The sequence below is a fragment of the Ammodytes marinus genome (genome assembly GCF_949987685.1).
Source record: "Ammodytes marinus genome assembly, chromosome: 12".
NCBI lineage: Eukaryota > Metazoa > Chordata > Actinopteri > Uranoscopiformes > Ammodytidae > Ammodytes > Ammodytes marinus.
In genome coordinates this window covers 18468693-18478768 of record NC_137216.1, presented here as the reverse complement: position 1 = coordinate 18478768, position 10076 = coordinate 18468693, and the positions used below count along the sequence as shown (strand labels likewise).

Sequence of the window (10076 nt, the reverse complement as noted above, 5' to 3'; positions counted from 1 at the left end):
TTGAAAATCTGAATTCATGCCATTTGAAGCGTGCTGACATATTTATACTCTTCAAATGTAGTTATGTATTACTGAGTTTCAGAGTGAATTCATTTTGTAGCTGTGTTGGGGCTTTCAATCATATCCTTTGGTTTTCATGCAGTTGTCATGGAATTTGTGGTACGCATTTTCTATCTGTATAATTTATGGACCTCTTGCTGGCTTATAAACGTGTATCTACAATTTCTTGACTATTAAACTAAAGATGATTATTATATAAGAATGTGATGATCGAAAGCTTTACGACAGCAACAAGAACTTAAGTTTATTTTTTTAGTTTAGTTTACTTTGAATTCAAAAGTTAAATCGAGTTTCCACGGCTTCCCATTCTGCATCAGAACTTTGCTTACTTATCACATCATTACTGACAGGCGTTAACCTAATAGGTCAGGTAAAGTACACTGATTACATATTCCTGTTTATTTGCATATTTATATTAAAACATTAACTTTTGGTGTCCCAATTTTAATTTTTAAGTGGCTTATTATAATTACATGAGTTAACTCAATATAATTGTGGTTAGTGGAGAAGTCAAACCATGTAGATTCAGGGGGGAAATATTAAAAGTGCACTATACATTTTCAGAGGAGGGGGGGGGGCTCAATTTGCCAGCAGTAAGTTTACCAAACAGTTTACTCTACATGTAATTCTTAGTATTGAATATTTCATCATAAATCAAAACTAAATTATTCTGAGGCACCTGGAACCAAACAAAAGACTAGAATATGTCTGTAAACTAAACTGTGGGCCCTGCAGCTGTAAACGGTGAAACGGTAACTTTTCAAGTAGCTTTCTAACTTATAACAGTGTTTCAGGGATCCAATTTTCCTTTTAGGGAAGTTTGATTATTCAGTTATGAAAAAATACTTTAGAACATGTGCACTTCATGAGCCATGAGAAGTAAGTGCACATTTATATTATTATTTATATTTAATGTTACAAATTCTCTTATATAAGTAGCACTTATAATGTATAGCTCGGATGTCAAGTAACTTATAAAATACAGTACCTATCTGGTACCAACTTAGCTGAATGAAAGTGATCATGATGTGCATGTAAAGAACTGGTACTTTCGCATGACAACGCATCTATCAACTATGTCAGCAATTGTTACCTCACAGCAAGTTTTTATTTATACATCCAAAAACAAAAGATCAAATTTCTCACACTATATACAGATATTACATACAGTGTTTGTACACATATTACATAATTTGTACACAAGAAAAATATACATAAAAATGTAAACCTTTGTATACAAAAAATACCTTAGACAAATAAAACAAGGACCAATAACAAAAGGTGACTAGATTAGCTCATCCTATCTTTAAAAACAGTAATACAGTACATTCAATGAGTATAGGAATTTTATCAGCCATTTCTGAATTCAAGCAGTTAAATGTGCCTACGAGCCCTGTTCATTTTTGTTCTACGGGGTGTCTTTTTTGGGGGGGGGGGGGGGTAGGGAAGAGTAAACTGGTGCAGTGACTAATCTCATGCCATGTGGATACAGCAGTAATGCCTTGCAAACATTTTCATCCAACACATTACAACCTATTATTTTATTTTTTTTGTAACTCATGACGACATTAGTGCCGCCACTGCAGTCACTGAGAAGCCCAGTCCGCCTCTGGTGGAGCTACGGGTTTACACTCTTATGTGTTTTCTCTTTGGAAGGGAGACAGAACTGGGCTCTCTCACAGCTGGAAATGTGGGGTTGTGAAGGGGGAGGGAGGGGGGGGGGGGGGTCAGGTGCAGGCTCAGAGCTGGTAATGATGGCAGCTGTTCAACAAATGAGCGTACAAGCAAAAAAAAAAAAAAAAAAAAAAGGCAAGACAGACACGGGACCATTGAAACACCACCGGCCTCATCCACTCCTGTGCAAATCTTTGTTGGGGGAAACAAAACTGTACGTTGATCTGTTTTTCTCCACTTAATGATGATGCATCTATTCCTATGTTTTATATCACCAATAATCAAGCCAGTGACCATAATCGTATATTGATATTATTAATGCTCTCACACGCACACACCAAAAAGGGTTTGCTGCCCCATGCAATCTCGGACTTCTTCCGGGAGTTTTAATAGCTATCAAAAATGGCTCTCCATCAGAGTCTTATTTTAAACAACAGAAGTGACAGCATACACGGCATACGAAGATTGATCCCTCCAACTTTAAAAAGAGAAATTCCACAAGCATTTTGATAGCCATTAAAAACAAGAGACTCTACAAGACACAGGTTCCACTGAATACATTGCAAATAACAACTTCACTCCATTGCTACTGAATAATTCACCAACAAACCCCAAGATAGAGACCTAGCTACTCTATATACCTAATACTCAACAATGTCTGTCAAATGTTTAATATAAAATCTATCAAAAAGCCATGGTCATACTGCTGTAAGACGGGAGAGGGGGTCCTCAGGTTCTTGTTTTAGACCCCAGGGTTGCATCATTTAGCTTAAAAATCACTTTAGAACCGCATTTTGGAATAAATTGCACAGTGCTTTACCTCGGACGTGCTCAACACACCAATTTATAACATTGAAAATAACTACCTACACCTGTGCCTTCTCTTGTCTAGTGGGTTTCCTTGGAGTTCTGATACTGAATATGCTTTTTTCGGACTGTTTGTATATGTGGACCAGAGAGCACCTCTGACAGTAGACACTTAAAGTCCCTGGATTGTGCTACTATCACCCCTACCATGTAACAATGAAACTCAATGTATTAGCCTTCAAAATCCACTCAGCATGAGGAGAAGTTAGGCCAACCTGATCGCTGGTCTCTATGCGCTCTAGTTCTGAATAACTTATAATAAAATAATCTTTTCATTTTTTACAACAGTTAAGAGGCCAAAATATATATTCCTGATTCAGTGAGTGAAGCTACATGTAATGAGACCAATAAAATACCTTACAATGCTAGAGTTATGTTAATGTGTTTATTGCTTTAAGAAACTATATTTACCTTCAAGTGTCTACTAGGCCACTCAGTCCCACAACCAATAGTGAGGTCAGAGATGTCCACGTCCGAGCAGACTAATAAATGAGCACATATACAGTATACACAATATAAAAACAGCTTTTTAAAAGTATTTTGGTAAATTCATATGACTGTGAAATCTGACTTAGTAAGATTCTATATCATGATAACAGTTAAATTAGCTTGAAACATAATGGGTCACAGATATCACAACCAATACTCCTTTTTTTTCAGAGGGAGACACAAGCAGTGTATGGAACAGGTGAAAAAAAAATGCAATGGCCGTCTGAGCAAGGCAGGGTACAGTTGATCATTTAAAGACAGGACTTTTAACTGGCAAAGCAAACAAAGCGACCACTGATTGAGGCTGTCTGTGTCGATGAAGTCTGAGCACTGCAACACATAATCTCTGCTAAAAGGTCCTTCCGCCAATTTTCACCCGTTAATTTCATCGCAAAAGCTCACCGTTAGCTTACCCTCTGCTGAATAAAACCACAAGGCATCAAAGAGGTGGACTCACACTCGCTTAAAATCCCCAAGACCGACCATGGCTGAAGAATGTAAGAACGAAAAAAAGAAGATCGTGAAGAAAATCTGAGGTTGTGCAAATTCATTATCAAATAGTGCGCTAATACCATGTTACACACATGTAGTGGATGAAGAGGGGTTGGGGGTCAATCAGAAGCCGGCGGTCGACTGGATTGTAAGAGACTGTGAGTCCACAGACCGACATGCAGCCGCTGCAGGCCGCCTGCTCTCATTTACTTTGCGTGAAGGGAGGCGTGGCGCTGTTGGCACTTGCAGCGGTGGCACTAACTATGGAGAAACCAGCAGGGGGCGCTGTGGAGCTGTGGCTGGGCTGCACGTCTTTCGGGATGCCACTGTGGGAGGCCAGTTGATGGCCAAAGGCCGCGCTGAACTGAGGGAGCTGTTGCTTGGGCTGTGTGGAGGTCAGGAGATCGTGTGAAGAGGATGGGAGGGAGGAGGAGGGGGCAGAGGGAGTCGTTAAACCCGTCAGGCCACTCTGGGGCATGGCTGACAGCGCCGCCATGGGCTGCAGCGTCACAGAGTGGGTGGTTGCCGGGGGAGTGGACAGGGAGGTGGATATGAGATGACTCTCTGACCCTATGAGGTTGCCAAACTGCGTGGGGTCGGGGAGAGGGAGATTGTTCCATGATGAGCGCGGGGGTCCCGATACTTCCAGCAGCAGAGGGGTGTCTGTCTGGAAGGAGCTGGCATGGGGGGAAGATATGTGGTCACTGTATGGTGATGGCACATGCTCACTGCTGTAGTGGCTGCCTTGGGGTGATGATGCGAGGGCCTCTGATTTGGCCAGGACATGGGATGTGTGTGTCCGGGAAAACGTTCGCTCCGTTATGGAAGTCTGCGTTAGCAAGGAGGTGGTGGAGGGGGCCAAAGAAGACGAGGTCAGGTTGGAGCACGATGTCGGGGGCTGGTTAGCAGGCTGAGATGGCGGCGAGGGAGGAAAGTGGCCCCCGGTGGATTGCAGCAGATTGTCGTCCAGCTCCAGGCTGGTGAAGTTCTCTGTTGGGATGCGACTGTTGAGCAGGGCCCCCATGCCCCCTGGCTGCACCGGACCAGGGAACACAGTCATGGCTCTGTGGTCCACGCCTTCAGAGGGGGCCAGGTCTGCCATGGAGGTCAGGCACACCAAAGAGTCTGGATAGGAGCCCATGGCCTGCAGCGCACGCACCAGCTCCTCAGCCTCCTCTGTGGTGGGCAGTAACTCCCCATTCTTACCTACACACAGACACACACACAACATTTATATTTATAAAAAAATCACATACAGGGAAAGCTTTGGTAGTGTACACATAAAAAGCAAAGTGTTGTATAAATATAAGTTGCATGACAACCTTCGAACAAGTCAAAGTCCGGCAGGTCATCAGGTAGTCTAGGCAACACGTCGGAGAAATCCTCCTGGTTTAGCTCAAGGTCATTTGGAATGTCTGCCATTTCATTGGTGATGTCGTCAGGAAGCTCGTCTGTACTCAGGTCTGGGGTTGAAGGGCTCCTGCCACAAAGATGAGATGAAAAAAAGATGCTTAGAGAGGAGCGTGGTGACATGCGTTTTTCTCCCTGACACTGGATCTCTGCACAGTAAATGTTTGAACCCAACAGAGTAGAGAGACAGATGAAGCAGACCTGATGCTGGCCTGGGATGGCATTGCTAGGCTTATAGAAGGCATTCCCAGGTTCCCCTGTGGCAATGCTGGAGGGATGGGTTTCTGGGGCCTCAGAGGCCCTCTCCTTCTCTTCTTCTTGTGTTTTTTGGTGAGCGCCGGTGGTTTGGTCTTTTTACGTGGCTTTCGTTGTTGCTGCTGCTGGTGCTGCACTCGTCGGTTACCATCCCCTCGCAGGAAGTTGTCCTGTGTGGAATATATGGCTGAGCATTGAGTCGTCATGACAACAGTAGACAGACACACACAGCAGAAAACATTCATATTCGCTTTCTTGCCAAGAGTTTTGTCTGAGAAGGATTCAAGCAGCTAGTCTGGCTGTGTCCAGAGTAAACAAAATCTATATAAATTTATATCAAAATAAATGTTTGGTGGGGGTTATGTGCTAATTTTCTTCTTGGTTGGGACCAATACCTTATCCACTTGGTTGCTGAGTAACTGAAGGCACAACTTAAGAAGTGCTGGGAGGTGGATTTTGCTACCTTTAGATAGAGCCAGGCTAGCTGTTTACAGTATTTGTGCAACGCTAATTAGATATTTAGCTCATCTAATTTTCGGCATAAATAGAGTAAAAAAGTATTAGAGTATAGAGTATTTTTTAAATGTGGAACTTTTCCATTAAGTACTGTACTCACCATTTTTTTGGCATGCTCTTCGCAGAGTGGTGTCTGGTGCGTGATATCAAACACTGGGATGGAGCACTGCTGACCGTCTGCAAATTTGGCTGTGCAACTGGCAAAGAGCTGCTGGGAACGATTCAACAGAATGTCTACGGAGAACAATGAAGGAAATAACACAATGCAACAGACAGAGGGCGTGTGATCACAGTACTCTATCACTGAGGGTTATTGCTCATCATAGTATGTGCAGTATTTTCAATCAGAAAACAGAAACACAGCCAGTCTTCTGCACTTGTGGTGGCCAGCTGTCCAGCTGTCAGTCAGTGTGCTGGAAAGGATACGCTGAAAGCAGTGTTGAGTGAAGGGCAGAGCCCTGTTGTTGCAGGCCTGGCCCTTTGTGCTGCCAGTGCAGGTCCCTGTGTCTGTGTTCTGCTGCTTTGCTGGTGCAACACTGTAGAAACATATAAACCAAGGACTGAGCAAAGCGCAAACTACAACCCAATGTTTTTTAGATTTTGTATATTTTAAATTAGGAGATGACGATTGCAAGATTAATTTACAGGTGGGTGATGGAAAGTTTCAGAATAGTTCAAGCCATGCTGGTGTAAGATATGGGGTTTGATACTTATTGTACTCAAGTAAAGTCCTGAGAGAAAAACTAAATTTAGCAATATGTCTACTAGTATGAATTTGTTAGAATACCTTGAGGAGGTTCGAGAGGCACCACGCAACTCCTGGATTAGCTTCCCGGCACAGTCGGGGTTGTTGCTGGCAGCGTGCAGCAAGGCTTTGCGAAAGGCATAGCGGTATCTCTTCTGGCGGATACTCGCCCTCTCCTCCCGGCACATGTGCTTGTATTTCTCCTGGAGGTACGAGCAAAGCCTAAGTAGCCGTGTTCTCCGTGAGGAACCGCCGTCGTCTTCCAACCTATTGACAAAACAAGTCATAGTAGTCATGACGAGGGGTATCAGGTCAAAGTTTATATTGCTTGGGGGTTTGTTTAGTGTTTAGGATACCAACCCATTCGGTTTTCTCCAGGAGCTCTGGAAAGGAACACATCTCTCTGCCTCCTCTTCATCGTCATCATCGTCAGCACTGTCTTCTGACCAATCCAAACCTGGAAGAGAGCTTGTTAGTGCAGGCCTGAATATAATTTGCTTCACTATATCTTAAGTCTATCACAGTGGCTAAAAATAGCACTTGAATTTAGAAAAAAAAGAGAAAATAAATGGTGGTTAAGAACCTAGATGAGGAAATAGGTCTCCGTGCTCCCGGTGTCTCTTGGCACAGAGCTGCACCAGATGTTGCAACCTGGCCAGGCAGCTGGCAGAAGGCGAGAAGGCAGCGGGATGCATGACAACCACGTGCCGGTGATTGCTACTGCCACTGTCCTTGCAACTGACGGGCAAGTGAGTAGCAGTGAAAGGCATTTTCCTGCTGAGTGATGGCCCAGAGGGTTGCACTGGACTGGGTGCTGCTGCATTAACGGGCATCCCCGGAGGAGGCAGAAAGTTGACCGTCTGAGGTGGTAATGGATTGCATAATAAACCCTGCTGCTTTCCTGGGAAGATGAAGGAAGTGGCGTTGGAGTGCTGCGGTGGCTGAAGAAGACCTGACTGCTGCCGTGGGAGGTGTGTGTTGAGCGGCGAGGAGGGGAGGACACGTGTGACGGGGGAGGGACTAAAGTGCTCAGGCGGTGGCTGGAAGAGGTCTGTGTCATGGCAGAGTTTCTGGTTGAGCACCAGCCGACTCTGTAGTTTCTTCTTGATGGCGTGGTTGCCCTTCCGAGGAGTGCCCACCTCCTCCCCATCCGTGTCATCTTCGTAAAAGGCAAAGGGGTCCAGGAGTTCCCCATCAGGGAGGGGTAAAAAGCGAGCACAGGGGGGAGATGGCGGAAGTTCATCGAGACCATTGGGGACTTTAAGAGCTAGCGAGGGCACAGTTATGTTGAGGGCCACCGACTCCAGGTGAGCCCGCGAGCGCATGTCATCCAAAGTGTCATGTTTCTTCTTCCGTTCTTTCTTGGGGATAAAGCCCAGAACTTGCAGGTGGCTGTTGCAGTATCTGGAAAGTAAGAACATATCATCAATACACTATGCAGATCGGTAATATCTTTCAACATATACACACATTTACAGAAATATTACCCACCTGCGGTCCTCTGATTTGGGGATGGGGTTGGTACATCGCTGGCTGTTGTACTTGGCCACATATTCACATTGCTTGAAAGGGGCGGTCTTATCCTCCAAGACGTGCCGGATACAGAAAGCATAGCCATTTAGTCTGCGCTGCTTGCAGAGCTTTGGGCTGTACGAGCACAACGGCTTATTGTCCACCTCTGAGAAGTGTATGTGTTTGCCTTCATACATCACGTGACTCTTGTTCTTGACAACATCAGCTGATGGGATAAAGTCAGGGGAAACCAAGAATTAAATTACTAATACTTACATACGGATGAGGTAAACACACTTGGATGCATATGGTTAAAAAGAAAGGAAATAGTCACTTCTACAACAGGTGACTATTTACCCAGTCCAGAGCTAATATTGGTATTTCAAGAGAATACATATTTGGAAATACAGACTGGTTTCTCTCACATCATCTTATTTTCAGTATTAAAACCTCTCATTGAGAAACAGGTGATTAAAAGGCTAGTTTAATTCAACAGTCCATTCAAATGCCCTTCAAACTCACACTCAACAAGATAATGTGATGGTTGTATATTACATTACTGCGGTCTACATGACAAAGTTAAAAGCCAGAAAACAGTCACATGCTGCTGGAAAAAGCATTATCGCAGTACTAAAAATAGCCAAAAGTTTCCTCTTGTTTCAACAAGATACACAAAAAAAATTGACACTTCATAATATACAAGCATGCAAATAGGATGCTGCGGGAATTATCACCACACACTAATGAATGATAATTGTAGCGGTGGCTGCCCAGCTTTAGCAGTAGCTTAGCTGTTACATTTAACTTTAATTGTGTGCATTCCAGTTGTTTCAGACAACTGAGGTACATGTTTGACACATACAGACAGGTTGACTGTAATTTATATCAACCTCTGTTGACGTTTACGACTTTAGACAAATACAGACACCGGACAGACAAGCTAAGGGTGACTAACGTTAGCCTAGCTTGGAGCAGAAGTACAGATGGGAAACTTTATACTATAACATGATTAACCTATACATGTACAACAAGCATAAGCGTCTAAATACATAAGACATAACTTTACCCATCTTTGGGCAGAAATATAAATTATAAACAAAGACCACACAAGAAAAGTCAAATTTACTTGTTAGCTATCAAAGCTAAAAACACAAATTAGTAGGCGGTAGCTAACCAGGAAACGGAACCATCAGCAAATGGTAACACTGTAAAAGGGTCTATTTTCAGTTAAATTTCATGTAGAAAATGCAAGCGTGTTCTTTTTAAACAAGAAATGATTGATCGGCGCAGTCGTGGAATTTTATTGTATGTTAATATGATACATTTATGGCCAAATACTTTCAAACAAAGGGTCTACATACAAGGCTTATGGCCTGTCCTCGAAGGCCTCCGTAATAATCGATATGAATTACAGCCTCTGTCGTTACTTAATGTGACAATAGCGGGTTACCGGATTTAAAGATGTCAATATTTTATGTTACTCCTAACATCTACTTTAGGCACGGATGCATTTGTTGATATTACAGGATGTTAAATAAATGATTAATTAATCAGAGGCCTCTTAGCTTCGGTAGCACAGCGGCGTCAAGTTGAAGCCTGGCCGACTGAAGCCTGCGCAAAACGGTACCCTCAGAAATCTAGACCGCGGCAGTAAACGCTTTCGCTTACCTTGAATTGGTATGGGCTGTGTAAGGTATTCGCTCCACACAGACGGCCGAAATGTCTATTAGGACCAGCTAGGCTATTTGTGCATCGATATTCGAGATAGGATAGTAACGGGGATCTTCATCGAGCTCGGTAAATCTTGAACTAAGGATGCATATAAATATAGGCTATCCAGAGCAAATTACAAGCAGTAGGTAGGCTGCTGAGGATTTTTGTTGGATCCAAAGCACTCCTCACAGCACCACTACAGGCACTGCGGGGACATGACAACAATCCGCTCAACAACAACAACCTCTCCTACCATATTGGAAATTCAACTTTGTTAGAAGCCCCTGTGTTCTAGATGTGTCATATTAGTGTATTTGTGAAATAAACTAGTTACTGTAAGGAG

The 10076-nt window shown here is 43.5% G+C and overlaps 1 protein-coding gene across 1 annotated transcript; it reads right to left on the bottom strand.

Annotated features, from left to right (window-relative positions):
* Positions 1 to 1172: 1172 nt before the first annotated feature.
* On the bottom strand, positions 1173 to 9815 carry ino80da (INO80 complex subunit Da). Its single transcript, XM_080038086.1, has 10 exons — positions 9689 to 9815; positions 8000 to 8246; positions 7092 to 7912; positions 6869 to 6965; positions 6551 to 6775; positions 6190 to 6299; positions 5864 to 5997; positions 5194 to 5417; positions 4905 to 5062; positions 1173 to 4788 (listed from the first exon to the last, which is right to left on the bottom strand). Exons 2-10 carry the CDS (start codon positions 8215 to 8217, stop codon positions 3785 to 3787), a joined length of 2991 nt encoding a protein of 996 aa, XP_079894212.1. The 5' UTR covers positions 8218 to 8246; positions 9689 to 9815; the 3' UTR covers positions 1173 to 3784.
* Positions 9816 to 10076: the final 261 nt, after the last annotated feature.

Excerpts from the sequence above, each read along its gene's own strand:
- ino80da (XM_080038086.1), bottom strand. The coding sequence starts at position 8,217 with ATGTATGAAGGCAAACACATACACTTCTCAGAGGTGGACAATAAGCCG. Across the intron at positions 7,913-7,999 it reads CCCAAATCAGAGGACCGCAG|ATACTGCAACAGCCACCTGC; the intron begins GTGGGTAATATT and ends CTTACTTTCCAG. Across the intron at positions 5,998-6,189 it reads CACTCAACACTGCTTTCAGC|ACATTCTGTTGAATCGTTCC; the intron begins GTATCCTTTCCA and ends TGTTCTCCGTAG.